We start from the raw sequence: 15,781 nt of genomic DNA on the forward strand, positions 1-15,781 counted from the left end.
GCACAATAGCTCAAGTAAACAGTGGATGAATGCATCAAGAGACAGTGGGATGCATGCACAATGGAATACTGTAAATTGAAAGCAGTCCTGCCACTTGAGATATGAATGACGAAGGGCACCGTGCTCTTAAGTGAAGCCACCCACAGAGAGACAAATTCGAGATGATCTCATTTAGATGCACAATCTGAAAGAGTTGACTCACTTTGGATTTTTTAATAAAGTATGAGGTGTAATTCAAACTTTAGTGTTTTGTGCCTCTGCCTGTGCAGTTGATCCAGTAGTTTTTTTGTCTTTGTTTATTATTTCTAGGACTTTACAGGGAGATCCCATTGTCTTTGGTTTTTAGTGATTCCATGCAGCTGCCAGCCCTATTGTGCCTTTTTGAGACTAATGTATCTGGGGGTGGGGATTGTTTTGGTTTGGTTTGGTTTGGTTTGGTTTGGTTTGGTTTATTCCCCCTCTAACCGGCTGAACCCTTAACTTAAAGCCAAAAAAAGCAAGGTAAGCCTTCTAAGGAACATTTGGAAAACAAAAGAAAATCCCACAGATACGAATTTGCAGAGACTGGGTATTTGAAATAGTGTTTAACCTGCCTATCTCCCTTTTAAAACATTTATTACTTACTTATGAATTAATGATGAGTTCTCACCATTTAATTCAGGCTTGTCCTCAAACTCACAAACTTCCTGCCTCCACCACCAGAATGCTGGGATGACCGTTTTCGCCACCATGCCAACTTTATGTCTCTCTTCTCCTTGGAAACAGTGTAGTTTTCTTATTTTATTTCATGTGTGTGGGTGCCCAAAGATGCCGGAAGAGGACACAGGATCACCTGAGCCTGGAGTTCTGAGTATTTGTAAGCCAACCAATGTGAGTGCTGGGAAGTGAACCTGAGTCCTCTCCAGGAGAAAGAAAGATTCCCCACCACTGCACCATGTTTCCAGCCCTCATCTCTCTTCATTTAATTTTATTGTCTTCTTTCTCGGTTATGGTATTTTCATTTGTGTTTTCACCAGAAATGCCTAGATTCTAGACTGTAAAAGCAATGCTGCAAGTTCAAATCCATCCTGGGCTACTTAGTGAGCTTCAGGTTGGCATAAGATGTATATCAGTTCTCTCAAAACAAACAAACATACTAAGGGAAAAGATGGTAGGTACTCTACACAAGCACACACACACACACACACACACACACACCACAAAAATTTTTTTGGAAGATTATGATGCTGAAGTTCTTTGCACAGTCCTTCTTGAACAGTTCACTTTGACCTAGAGAGAAATGGCATAACAAATAAAGGCACCTACTGCTGAGCCTGACGACCTACTTTGATCCCTATGACAGATGCAGAGAGAATTGGCTCCCACAGGTCGCCCATGTGCACTGTGGCAAACCACATACATGTTCACGAACTTCCATACACACAAAATAAGTAAATGTTAACTCTCATGGTTTCAAAGTAGTTTATATCATTTCAAAAGGTATCCAATTCTCTTATGCACCCCCCCACACACACCTAAGAACAAAACCCCTGAGGTTAATGGGCTAAAGATTGCCCCATTTTTAGACAGGAGGATACTAAGCCACTCATCCAATATTTTCTTGGTGATATGACAGAACTTAAACAAGTGCCCAAGCCAGGTCTCCTAATATCCTGTGCTTCTTCCTTTCCATCAGAGTATCCCCATCTCAGAAATGTTAAATATTAGTAGAATCCCCTACATCTATAAAGAATAACCTTTAAAATCCAGGCGTGATGATGAAAACTTAAAATTCCTACACTGTAGTTCGACATTATCTTCCTTGGCTGCATGGCATACTTAAAACAAGCTTGCAGTACATGAAACACTATCTCAAGAAACCAAGAGCAATTTTACGTTGCGAGCTTGTATGGTTTGTTTCTTAACATGTGCAGTAGTTTCCCAAGAATGTTCTGCTGCTCAAACAGGTTTCCATGCTTATGTTCAGAGGACATTTACACTGTTATCCCAGTGTAAAGCCCCTACTCCCAGACTAACAATTTCACTACATGATGGCCATGAGCATTCTGTGGATATCTGGAAGCTTTGTAGGTGTACAGCATTTACGCTGAATAAGTGGAGCCCAGAAGAGTAAGGGCTCTGTATTCTCACTTGCATGTGGAAATACTGGAGAGCCTCATAGGCACTAGACGATGAGAAGAGTGTGAGAGTAAGGGAACAAAGAATGATTAAAGGGAGCAAGGATCCAGATGAGTGGGAGAAATAACTCCTTCCATTCTATATAGGAGAATGGGATTACTGACTAACAGGAATCAAGAAAAGACTTCAAAATGGCCAATACAGAAGAACTAGAATGGCCCTAACTCGAAGAAAGCTTTGTAGGGGATGATAAGTCAACTACCCTGATCCTGTCTTTACTTGTTATAAATGCATTGGAATACTTCCCCCCTCCCCAATAACATGCATAGTTGCTGTGTCCGTTTAAAAGTTATTAACTTCAATTTTTTAAATCTAATTTGATGTATGCCCCTGTTCCTCAGATCAGTGATGGGTGTGGACAATGAGTATGTGTCCCCCTTTCTACCTACAGTGGACATGGGTAGGGATAGCGCTGAAACCCTGCATGCTGTGGGTTCAAAGGGAAGTTTTCATACCTGAGTCTTAGCATGTGACGTTCTTACAAAGCAGTACATATTAACAAAAATCTTGATTTGAGAGTTTAACATCTTCCTCTCTCTGACCATTCCAGGGGACTCTGGCTTTTGAGGAATCAGAAAACTCAGCATAAGGATACATTTCTGTCAGCCTGAGGAGCTAAAGGCTTCAGAACAGATCTGGCCTGACCTAATAATCGTATAGCGCATGGACTGTGTACAAACGATGGGTATCGTGTTTTGCTATGACATCTTTGCTATGACAGGAGGCCCAGTACTTGATCTGCAGCTAATCCGATTTGTAACTCCCATGTAGAAAGATTGAAGACAGGAAGATATGAAGTGCCTGGAATTACAAATGACAGTATTTGCTCTCTGTCATAGTCCATGGCTGAAGCGTGGAAAGAGGGTTAAAAATGGTCTTCTTCCCTAATATTACAGTGCTCACTCGCTGTTCCACAAATGCCTATTGGGAAGAAATTGATCTCAGTGCTGGCTCCTCGGTTCGGGTTGTCATGGTGATGAGAGAGGGAAAATCAAGTGACAACACAAAGAGAAATTCAGTGTCACTCAGAAATCCATCGGGAAGAAGTAACACGATTTCCCCTCTCTGCAGAGCCATGCTTGCCAGAGCTCCCATGTCAAATAAAGGGCTGGGGGGGGGTGTCTTTGGGCTCAGTGATTTATCTCAGTCCCGCTTGGATGGTTGCCAGTACGTAAGAATAAGATGACAGAGCCTCTGGTAGTGACTGTCAAGCCCGTGTTCTCTGCCCCTGAGACATGTCAAGTGACACTGGGAGATTTGAGTTATTTATTATCATCACCCCCACCCGTGTCTGCAAAAAGATGCTGCCTACCACTGGGATCCACACTGAGGGTACAACTCAACACTTCCCCATCTTTGCATCAACTAGAGACAAGTTGCCCTTCTGAGACCAAATGGTTAGTTTCAAGAGGAGATGAGCAACTTTACCAAGCTGACTGCGATGCAAGTGTAGGCATTTGCTTAGCAGTTTCCAGTGCTTGGGTGAGGAGATATGTCCATGCCGCTTCAGCCCTGTCATCTAACCTTTGATCGTACTCCTGGCCTACTTTTAAGATGTGGCTATTTTGGGTCAGCAGGCCTAGCAACATGCTGCCAGTTCTTTTATGTGAAGGCCTCTATCTAGTTTGACTCTTTATCTGGGGAACAACTTCAGCCTCTGTGGAAATAGGAAATGGGGCATCAAAGTATGGCAATGTGACTTTCAAGGGTCAACCATGTCCTGGGCTATTAAGTGCCTCACACTTGAATGGAACTCGGGGCCATAGGTGACTGCAAGGGCTGGTGGAAAGCACTGAGCTTGACTTGAAGACGCTGGGTACCATTGGTCCTGAGCCCTGTGCAGCCTTGAATACAGCATTTCCTTTTGTACCATGCTCCATCTCTTTAGTATGAAAAGAAGCAATGAGAGCACGGATGTAAAGTTGTTTTAAAGTGCGGAGAGAGATGCACGTCTGTGCAAGGCAATGTTAGTGTCTGCAAGACACTGAAAATGCACAGTTGAAAGCCTTAAAAGTATCCACAGGGGGGAAAAACCGAAGTGAGCTGGTCTGTCTGACCCACAAGCACTAAAACAGAGCATCTTAAAACGGTTCTCACTTATGACCCTTTACGTTCTATGAAATTTTGCACAGCGTTGGGTATATAAATATATACAAAGGTTATGCACATCAAACATTTACCTCTCATAAGCTATAATAATTTGATTTTTAATTCTTTGGTATACAAATACTTTTTACCATTTGTTAAAGATGAAAGCAGGGCTGGATTATTGGTTATGATGCTTCAGTGTAGGTAAAACACTTACTGTGCTAACCTGCTGACTTGAATTCCATCTCCAGATCCCACAATGGAAGAGAGAGGATTGACTCTGAAACTTGGTCCTCAGAAGTCCGCATGAGCACCGTGGTATGCTTACTCCTTGCTCACGCAGGCAAGCACACACAAGAACGAGAACAAGGGTATAGATGAAAACAATTGGTCTGCAAATGAGATAGATGGGCTTGCCTGGTTTTACATAAAGAACTGAACCTTGGTGGAATATTTGATCCTGCAGTCTCTAGAGCATCGTTCACATTTCTCAGAGTGTGTTTGATATATTTTGACAGTGGTCAGTACTGAGAATGCCATTTTTCCTAGGTATGTAGTGCTAAACGGTAAGAGTATGTTGAGGACCATTGCAGAAATCATGGGAAATGTTTTATTAGTTCCAAGCCAAAATTCATTGTTTTGATGAGACTCAAATCAGCAACCCCAGCAGCACATTTCAAAATCAAACATTCTGATACAATTCAAAAATGGGCTAACTGGATACATGCTGAGAAACAACAGAAAGAAGCCAGTGAAAGTCTTGGTTGACTAGATACTCAAACCAGAACACTCCTGTAAGAAGGGAGAACTCATTAAGGTTAGCAGAAGCACCACAGCTCATAAATGCAGTAGGCTTGCATCTGACCCACGGCTTCAGAGAGCATTCATTGGGACTTCGTGCTGTGACTAGCAGCATGTACAGTGCAAAGTGTGCATGTCATGTGGTTATCAGTAAGGCATTAGTGATGCTAAGCAACACTTCATGGTAACCGTGAACAAAGCACCTCAGATTCGGGTGTGTGTTTGATTAGAAATAAGCTTCCACTTCTTTGACATAAATTTTTCATACAATATATTTTATTGTATTTCCCCTCCACCGACTCCTCCCAGATCTTCCCCACCCACCCAACTTGATTCTCTCTCTCTCTCTCTCTCTCTCTCTCTCTCTCTCTCTCTCTCTCTCTCTCTCTCGCACAAAAGTGAAAATCAAAACAGAAAATATGGAAATTGCCAAAACTAAAATTTCACCCGCACACACACAAATGGGAACTGTCATGAGGTTTTGTTACTATACCCAGCACCCCTCTATTGGAGGAAACTGATTTGGAAAATTACATTTTTATTTATGCATTCAGAAAACTTTTACTACTGTCTGAAAATGTTTGCTACCCCTGACTCAGTTACACAACCCCATATAGTGAGGTCAGGACACACATGATTGTCAGCAGTGCATCCTTTGAGACAAGACAGTGGGGTTGAGGCAACCAGAGATTGAAAAGTAAAATAAAGAAGGGAGACGGGGTGGGAAGGAAAGGGGACGTCAGAGATGTGACTACTAAGCATGAGTTTAAAACAAAACAGTCATCCTGGTGTGGTAGCACATGCCTGTGATGTCAGCACTTGGAAGAGGAAGGCAGGAAGTTTAAGGTCATGGTCAGCTGCTAGGTAGTCAGTTCAAGGCCAGCCTGAGCCACTTGCGATTGTCTATAAACATGTATAATATGCATCTATATATAATGGGTGCATGTCTACAAGGGAGAGAGGGAGGGAAGAAGAAAAAGAGGAAGAAAGGGAAAGAGAGGGAAGAAGGCAGAGAAACCCTGTCTAGAAAACACAAAAACAACAACAACAAAAAAAAAGAATTAATGTTCTGGAGCAGCTAGAGAAAGAACCCAAGGAGCTAAAGGGATCTGCAACCCTATAGGTGGAACAACATTATGAACTAACCAGTACCCCGGAGCTCTTGACTCTAGCTGCATATGTATCAAAAGATGGCCTACTCAGCCATCAGTGGAAAGAGAGGCCCATTGGTCATGCAAACTTTATATGCCCCAGTACAGGGGAATGCCAGGGCCAAGAAGTGGGAGTGGGTGGGTAGGGGAGCAGGGCATGGGGAGGGTATGGGGGACTTTTGGGATAGCATTGGAAATGTAAATGAAGAAAATATCTAATAAAAAATTGAAAAAAAAATCAATGTTCTACCGGATGCATAGCTAGAGAAGAGTATTTGAATGGCGAGTTGGTTTCATTCAACAGTCTGTCCTCATTACAACCTGGCACTAAAAATTGCTGCCCAGGTATGGTGTCACCTGTTCATAGTCTCAGTCATCTAAGTGTCCGAGGTGAAAAGACAGCTTGAACTCAGCGTCCGGCAAGACCCACAGAGGCACAGCAAAGTGCATGGAAGTGACTGACTTTTGGAGGTTTTGTTAATGTTTGATGGGTGATGCATTTTTATATAAAATCACATAGTTAGACTCTTAAGCCGGACTGGATCTATGGACAAATTGAAAATCTTTTATAACATGCTAATAGGCTGCGATTTTATGTGGGTTTTTTTTAAAAACAGTTGTCCGACAGAACCATTGAAAATGATTTTTTTTTAAATATTAAAGGTTCTTTTCTAGTCTAGTGTGGCAAGTTCTTAATATTTAATGTGTATCTCTCCCTCCCCCATGAAGGAAGAGAGATTTTATGGTAATATTTTCCCTTTAATGTCATTTTCTTCAGTTTTCATGTATACCTTCTTCAAACAAGATTTCTGAATGTGTTTCATAGAATTCTTTTTTGTTATGTTTTGTTTTGTTTTTTTGAGACAGGGTTTCTCTGTGTAGTCCTGGCTGTCCTGGAACTCACTCTGTAGACCAGGCTGGCCTCCAACTCAGAAATCCGTCTGCCTCTGCCTCCCGAGTGCTGGGATTAAAGGCGTGAGCCACCACGCCCGGCTATAGAATTCTTAATGTTACAGACAACTCACATTAACATATTGATTAACACATTGATGTGTTAATTGATTAACACATCAGCTTTTCATTCTAGTCACAGGTAAGAGCAAGTTAGAATCCAAAAACTGTACGTTTAGAACTGAACCACGAGAGGGCGCTGTGTACCTGTCTGGTAATGTACACCAGTTGAACCCAGAGCGAGGCTCACACCTTGTGATTCCAGTTAGTTGTAGGGTTGTCTCTTTGTGTTTTACAATCCACACTTCCCCTCGGGCTTCAGATATCACCGATGACAGGTATCAGTGACCTTTTCCACACTTTTTTGCTGTAGTCTGTACGAGGCAGTTTGCTCGCAGGGCTCTTGGGGGCTTCTCTGAGGAAATGGAAAGAGGGCCCTAGTTGTTATCAGCCAGGACTCAGTAGTTGTACTGTCTCCGGGTCTCCAGCTGTCCCACTGGGGAACTACTGGCCAGGCCACTCCACTTCTCTGAGTCACATGCATGTATGCGTGAGGAAAAGCTCACCCACTCTGCGGGGCTTTGGTGAGACACTTTCTCAGCAGAGTGGGGAGAGTAGAGAGCACTGCATTTGCCATCTAGGGAGTGCTCAGCAGTGGGTAGTTCCGTGTGAAGTCCGTGCCCCGCTGAAACATGGTCTGGGCAGATGAGGCCTGGCTCCTTCTCAAGCACAGTGACACTGGGGTGATGATAAGCCTCCCTCACCTCTCTCGACAGTCCCCTGTCTCTGACAGCCCTGTGCCTTTAGCTGCAGTTCTTCTCTGTGCCCAGCAGCAGATCCCCAAAATCCCTTCTTCTGCGACTCCTTTCAGTGGCCTTCAGCTTTTCCTGGCTCCTGGCCCAGAGCTCACATCCTCTGACTCACTCCCCTCTAGGCAGAACTTAAACCTTTTCTTTTTGACCCTCCCACAGGACGATACCTTTGCCATACCCTGTTCATTTTCCCTCCTGGGCCACAGGGCTTCAGACCTCAGGGTCCCAACCCCTACTTTTCCCACTCCCCATCACTGTAAGCACGGGCGAGTGCAGTCACTTCAGTCATTGCTTAGTAGAAGGTATACACTTAGTATGTGTGTAACCGGGTAGAGACGATTTTATTACCTCTGAACCTCCCTTTCCTTATCTATTAAAAATAAGGGCAATAACAATAGTTGTTACACTTGGGAATGCTGTAAGGGTTAGCTGAGGTGACTCATATGAAGATGTGCCTAGGCTATCGGTTTTATCAAACCAATCAAAGTCTCAGCTACCCTAACTACCCGTCCCTCAGAGTTGCTGTATGACAGTTTCATGTCAAGTCTCCAAGCCTGCTGCTTAGTAACACTTCAAGAACTCTCTGTGGTTCTGCCATGTCTCGCAGACATTCTACCCCCTGTGTGTGCTCTTCAGGGTCCAATTCAGTGGCATCACCAACCACCCACACACCCTTGACTGGACATTTGTCCCTTTTCCTCCCGAGACACTGGGAGTAAAAACTGGGGTCTTGAGGCTGGAGATATGGCTTAGTAATTGAGAGCACTGGCTCTTCTTCTAAAGGATCCAGGTTTGATTCCCTGAACACACACACAATGACTCACTACTGTCACTCTGAATCCAGGGGAATCTATGAATCTGCCAGCCTTTTCAGGCACTGTTTTAGCGTAGTGTATTGATACAATGGCAGGTCAAAACTCATAGATAGTCATTGTTGGCGGTTTCTTATTAAATTTTTTCACATTATATATTTTGCTCATGTTCTTTCTCCTCTCTCAACTCCTCCCAGATCTTCCTCCCATCCCTACCTGTTTTCTTTTTTTAACATGGAAACCTTACTTAATGGTTTGATCTCTCTGAACCCTAGCACTTAGTGCACCGATGTCCATATTTCAAATACAGCCTCACTGTCATCGGATGTTGTGATCATATAGGAAACAGTCCATGCTGGGGCGATAGATGGTGGATGGAGGACTAGGGCGGAACAAGTGGGAGGAGCTAGCAAGTGTCTGGGTCTTATGAAGATATTTTCTCCACAATCTACGGCACGGCACTGCAGTTGTTATGAGGTAGGGCTCACTGGCTGTGCCTAATTAGAACAGAATATTCCAATCACTAAGCAACCGTGCAGGGGAGGAGGATTGGAAGCCATTTCAGGACACAAGGCTGGGAGGAACATAAGACAAAATGTCAGCCCACTAACAGCATGTGAGCAATGGGGAGGAGGGTGAGCCGTGCTCCCTGGAGTAGGGAATTACTACTCCAAGGGTTTTAGGGTCTCTAAACCCATGAGGATTTATGGGTTCATAATTCTAAGCTATATAATACTTTAAAACCAAGGATATTGGGATTCCAAGGGCTTTAAATCCTTATAGCCTACAGTAGAAGAAGAACTTGAGCAAATTATTAAATGCTCAGAGCTTAGGACCCGAAAACAAGGATTTTTAGATGAAACACAGGACATGTTAAAATACTAATTAATCCCCCTTCAGTTTCAAACCATTCTTGACGTTACCCTTGGGACAGTGTTTCCAAAGTCTTCCCCCACAGTCTGGGGATCCTTGAAGGGATTTCCAAGAGAGGATGGCATGGCGAGAGCTCACTTACTGGAAAGAGTAAAAGGGGGATTCTGCCCACCCCCTTCCCCCCACAGTTCAGTTTTTTTGTTTCCTGGGGCAGCTATACTTTTAGCTGACTTACTTGTTAGATTTCCACATTCAATTCAGAAGAAAAGTTTTCCTGCTAAAGCAGGTCAAGTTTCAAAACCTCTGTCCTAGGACAAAGGGACATCAAGTCTAGGTACCATTTGAATGTAGAGAGGCCCAGCAAGCCACAGAAGGCCTCTTTTGTCGTTTACTTGTTTATCAACACTGTAACCTTTTCTTTGACTTGTAAACCATCAAATGATGACAAAGATTAACCAGAGAGGCCCCAGACATACTCATTAGTTAAATAAATCAGGCATGATCACACTCAAGCCTGCAAGTGCATTTCTTTTCTACTATCAAGAATTCCTAGTTCAGATGTTAACACAACGGTGACTGCCGTCCTGTGAGCAGCAGTTGTCCCTACGTGCCAGGGCCTGTGCTGTTTTCTTTATTCCATCTCACTGAATCAGCACAGCCTCCCTGACAGCAACTGTCACCAGTATCCTCATGAGAGGGATAAAGAAACTAAAGCTCTGGGTGGATAAGTAACTCACCCAAGGTCATGCAGCTGGCTCCTGGGAGATTCCATTTCCCTTACAGAAGAAGCAGGATGAACTGAAGGAATTTAAAGAGGTCAAAGGTCAATTGCCTGATAGCCTTCTTCCCAGACAAATAACTGATAGATGGCCCCAGCGCCTGAGTTTGATGGCCTACTCCAGCATATCCATCCCTTTTAGGGAAGTCTCTGCTAGGGCTCAGAGCTGGAGTAACAGGGAAGGGAAAGGAAAAGGAAAAGAGCCACTATTTTGCTTTTTAATAAGATGCTGTTAGCACATCTCCTCCATGCTTAAGTGAGCGGGCTAGTGGGTCAGTGCCTCTCCCAAGAGCCACTTTGAGAACACCAGAGGATTTTTTTTCCTTTATGATTTTCTGAGCCTTCTTTTGAGCAGCATGCTAGGCTAGGAAGTTGCATGGGATATCAAATATAGGGAAGAAGGGACAGATGCTATCATAGATGAGACAGTGGGTGTGTGGGGTTATCCAGCCTGGAGACGTTCCCCATAGAAGGATAGTGTGAGGTACTTCTATTGAATGAATGTGAGTTTAAAGGGCCTGTAAGAGTGGAAAGCCATAGCAGGCAGGCAGGCATTGAAAGCCACAGAGGAGGTAGAACGTGTGCTACATTTAAGAGCAAGGAAAACAAGTTGTAAGGGTAGGGAGATGAATCTGAAAAGACCAGCAGAAATTGATGACCAGCAGCAGGCACTGTGGTATACACCTGTAGTCCTAGCGAGAGCTAAGGCAGGAGGATTGCTGTGAGTCTGTGTCCAGCCTGGGCTGCATAGTGCCAGAACAACGGGGGCTATGAAACAAGACTATGTCTGAAAAAAATAAAATAAAATAAAATAAAATAAAATAAAATAAAATAAAAGCTGCAAACATCAAAGCAGATGACTAAGAAAGCCAGAATAGCACAGTAATGGTGTGATCTGTGAAGGTATAGCACTGGATGGCTGTATCCAAGCAAGCAGGTGCTTTCCTAAGGAAAGAAGTCAGAGTGCCTCGTGGTAATGTGACACACCCCTTTCAAGAAAGAACAAAGCATAAGCCATATGTCTAGTTGTTGGTGAGGCAAGGCCATGACCTTATTTGGTGTCCAGTGTGTAGACCACTTGTGAAGCCAAGTGCTGCGAGTTATGACCAAGTGTTGACAAATAATTGGGACAGGAGTTCACAGAGCTGGAGGTACAATAGATACTGAGGGAACCGAAGAGATCCAACTGACAGGAGTGATTGGGTATTTAGGTGTCCCTCCTCACATCAAACAGCAGCCCCCAAGGGTTAAAGGACAAAACACATTTCACTCTTACCCAAGTCTACATTCTCTACCCGTAACTCTCAAGCTGTGCTGTTGTGTGGGGGTGCTTGTGGGGGTGTTTTTTCCTTCCTTTTCTAAGCTGCCCTTGAAGTTTAATCAAGCCTGATTTCACAAGTAAACAGAGAGGGCCTGGTCAAGAGGCTCTGACCCCAGCGTTACATTCTCAGAGGAGAAAAATCTGTCAGCTGACCAGAGGTAGAGGTAGAGCAATGAGTTGGCCTTGGGTTGGTCTCTGACCCTCCACCTATGGCTTCACAACATGGGCAGAGTTCAGTTAAGAAATCAGCACAATTCCAAGAAAAAGGCAAACATCATTCCATTTATTTATCTCCTGACTCATCTTAGGCCAATACTCAGACTAACTGAATAGCAGGCAAAGTGGGATGCAGGTTCCCAGATAAGCAGATTCTTCAGGTTCCTTTTCCCTTCCCTTCCCTTCCCTTCTGATCCCTTCCCTACCCTACCGTTCCCTACCCTACCCTTCCCTTCTCTTTCCTTCCCTTCCTTCCCTCCAGGTGCCTTAACATTGCTTGGAACTGGTGTTGGTGTCTTTGAAAACTCAAAAGGCCCAGAGGAGTGACTGTGCTCTTCTATAAGGGCATCCTTCCTGCTCTACTTCATGAGGGCTTCAGAAATCAAGCCTCCCTATTCCCTCCCAGGCCTGAAGAACCTCCTACTGTTGGCACAAGAGCAGCCCAGACGAGAGCATGCCAGAGGCCTAGACTTGCAGGCCAATCAGGAAAGCCAGGGGGGAGCTAGACAGCCTGAGGACACTGGTTTCAATCCAGAAAAGCTGTGTCTGGAGACTCTTTGCGAATCGATGCCCTTGGAAACGTGCCAAGTATATCTGGGATTGCTTCAATTTGGACAGGCCGAGTGTGGGTCAGGGGAATGAGCTGTGGCCTTATGTGTTGTGGCCTCTGATACCCCCATACACACTTCTGGTTCATTCTCATTGACATCTTTGTCTTCATCTTCCTCTTCTTCTTCATCATCTTCCTCCTCCTCCTCCTCCTCCTCCTCCTCCTTGTCTTCCTCATTGTCTGCACTGTCAGAATCCTCATATAAATTGATGGTGGCCTGGACAGGGAAGTTGTTTAGTAATATCTCCCCAGCACTGTAGAGGTAGTCAAAGGAGTGGGACTTGGGCCAGTAGAGCCTGTGGACAGAGAAGAAACAGGGCACCTACCTTAGGCAAATCTCAAATGCAGAAGGGCCAGTAGGGCCAAGAAAGAAGCCCAAGCCAGTCACCAGCTGCAGTGAAAGGCTGAGAGGGAAGAAGGAGCTTTAGCAGAGAACCTTTACAACTGCTACAAAATGGTTCCCGGAAGGGACATCACCTCTGACAGGCCTACCACTGTGGTACAGTGAGTCACCCCAGAGCCTCACAACTCTAGTGCCAGCCTCACTAACAGTTCCGTCATTCCAGTGCCTCTTTTCCTACTAAGGGATCTTTCATTGGTTGGAATCACAGGATTTCGTTCTGAGAGCTCAGGGACAGGGAGGGCCTCAGGGGCAAGTCACTTTGGCCTATTAAGTCGCATGGCCTCTTTCCTCCTGCATCATGGCCTTGTCATGAGCGTATGCAGTGCTTGTGGCTATTTGTCATAGTCTGAACTTGAACGCCAGAAGCTTACCTGACCGGGTGATGGAAGTCAGAGTCAGTCTTGGCAGCCTCAGCCGCTGTCGCCCTATTATCAGCCTGTCCAAAGCAAAAGCGAGCATGTGGCTTAACTGCCTCTCCCATAGAAAAGTCAGAAACCTGCAGGTTCTGACAATCTCCATGCTTTAGGCATGCCTTGGGATCCAGCCACCTCCCAGCCCTGCCCTACAGCAAGGGGTCTGTCTTCGAGCTGGTTGAAAACAAGTCCTGGGGGAGTGTTTTCTTTCAGTGCCCATTTGGAGGCGATACAGGGGGCAGAGTTCTCTTAGAGGACAAAACATTCAGGGAGAAGAGTAAGTAAGCTCTGAGGCAAGGCACCAAGGGACCTGAATCCCAGCACCAGCTCCATACATAATACACTGACTGCGAGTCCAGCCCAGGTCCCTTACCCACGCTATGCTTTGATCTCCTAGTCTCATTTGTCATGGAAGCTTTGGTCCTGCCTTCCTCCTAGAGCTACTGTGGGGATGAAATGTTAGCAGAGTTGGCAAAATGCCTTCCCAGATTGTCCATCCTGGGACTGGGGTCAGGGGATTTCTGAGAAGGGACATGGCTGTAAGTGTCTGTGCAAACATGTCACAGGGCATCAAACTCACCCAGTCCACCAGACTCCTCGCCTGCCTTGGCTGGTCGTTTATAGAGGACAGCCAGGGTCTCCAAAGATAAGCTGCCCTGTGACAAAGAGATAAATTGGTACAAGATGTAAACACAGGCTTCCTCTGAAGGTTTGACTCACAAGCCATGTGCTCCAGGACTCCTCTGGTTCCCTGACAACTGAGCCAAGTCTGGGACAGATACCCTTCCTCTCTGCTCCAACAATGTCATCGCTGCTCTTACCCCACTGCTTTGTCATTGTCTGATGGAGCCCTTCTAAGATGAAAGATATGTATGGGCACATTTGCCCCTAGCCAAGCCCTAGTACATTACCTTGTGCAAGGAGTGGCTTGAGCAAATGTTGATTGAATGTGAACATGAAATGTTTGGAAGAAGAGAATGCCTGCTGTATAGGGAGGATCTATCTTACTGCCAGCTTCTGATATCAAAGAATTGAGAACAGAACCCTGCCATCTTCCTAATTAGAGAAATGGTTTCGAATACTCCTGGGCCTGTTGCTTCTCCTCTAGACTCTCAGAGACAAGGAAAAGGAAACGTGGCATGCTCAGGACAGAGGCAGCAACCCCCCCCCCCAACAAAAGGCCTCTTCAGACTTTGGCCCTGTCACTCTATGTTACCTGCTACCATCTGGGTCCCATAGTCCAGGTTGCGTTAAGCCTAGCTTCCACAGTAGCCTCTCCTGTTCCCTCAGTGAATTGTATGGACTCCCTATGAAGCTCAGGCTACTTGGCTTCCAGCTTTGGCAATGTTCTCTCTCTCTCTCTCTCTCTCTCTTTCTCTCTCTCTCTCTCTCTCTCTCTCTCTCTCTCTCTCTCTCTCTCTCAGCGCCCTTCCCCGTCACCTGGAATGATACGTGAGGCAAACTATTTCCAGCCAAAGGTATAGAAGAAGGGCTGAGGCTCTCTGTTGTCTCTCCCCTTCAAAGAGAACCAGACACCACCATGGGCGTCACACCTTCTCCTGCCCGCAGCTCCCTAAGCCTGGGTTCAGACTGTCAAAGGCTAAGTTGCACTTACCGTTCATTCCTAGCACCTTCTTGTCCATTGATTTGTGCTAGGGCAGGGGCTTGGGCCAAGGCCTGGCCAGGGAGGGCAGCAGCAGGGTCAGCAGCAGGGTCAGCAGCTGGGGCAGCAGCAGGGGCAGCAGGAGGGGCAGCAGCAGGAGAGGCAGCGGGGTCCATCCTTGGGACACCAAGCCAGACAGCTCTTCCAGTTCTCAGAACCTTCAGCACTCTTTTGGCTTTTCCCCTAGAGACCCTTTTATAAGCCCTGCCTTGACTCATCAATTATTCAGGCAATGCAAGGATGGGGGATGAGGGATGCTGGTAAAGATCTAGGGAGGGGGATCTTGGAGAGAGAGCTGTGTTCTTGGGTGTGAAATCTCTCCCAGTTGAGTAAACAGGGTCTGGGGAGGAGGTGAGGGGTCTGCTACAGCTCCAAGTCAGTAAGGAAAATAAAGAAGGGATAAATCTCACACCATTTGTGTGAATTCCCCAGGCAGGATCAGGACCCAAGGTGGGAAGGAGGGGCTCTCATTAGTACCCAAAGGCAGCCAGGCTTGTCTGGGACAGAAGGCTGAATACAAGAGCCTTTAGCAAAGCTGGTTCCCAGTGAGAAAAGAAGAGTGACAGACTCACCAGCTCTTTCAGCTCAAATCCCAAGGAGATTTGCCAGGTGGTCCCTGATACGGGGTCACTGCCACGAAGTATGTCATGTGGCTTAGGATAAAGAAGGGTTCTGGGTGGGGCCTGTCCAGTCTCCTGCTGGGCAAACCTC

At 45.5% G+C, this 15,781-nt stretch overlaps 1 protein-coding gene across 1 annotated transcript; it reads right to left on the bottom strand.

The window, feature by feature from the left end:
• Window positions 1–12,555: 12,555 nt before the first annotated feature.
• Ripply1 (ripply transcriptional repressor 1) lies at window positions 12,556–15,228 on the bottom strand. Its single transcript, NM_001037915.2, has 4 exons — window positions 15,023–15,228; window positions 13,988–14,063; window positions 13,366–13,430; window positions 12,556–12,887 (listed from the first exon to the last, which is right to left on the bottom strand). The coding sequence occupies exons 1-4, from the start codon at window positions 15,184–15,186 to the stop codon at window positions 12,587–12,589; spliced, it is 606 nt and encodes a 201-aa protein (NP_001033004.1). The 5' UTR covers window positions 15,187–15,228; the 3' UTR covers window positions 12,556–12,586.
• Between the last annotated feature and the right edge of the window lie 553 nt (window positions 15,229–15,781).

This window comes from Mus musculus, chromosome X, assembly GCF_000001635.26.
Source record: "Mus musculus strain C57BL/6J chromosome X, GRCm38.p6 C57BL/6J".
NCBI classification, from domain to species: Eukaryota; Metazoa; Chordata; class Mammalia; order Rodentia; family Muridae; genus Mus; species Mus musculus.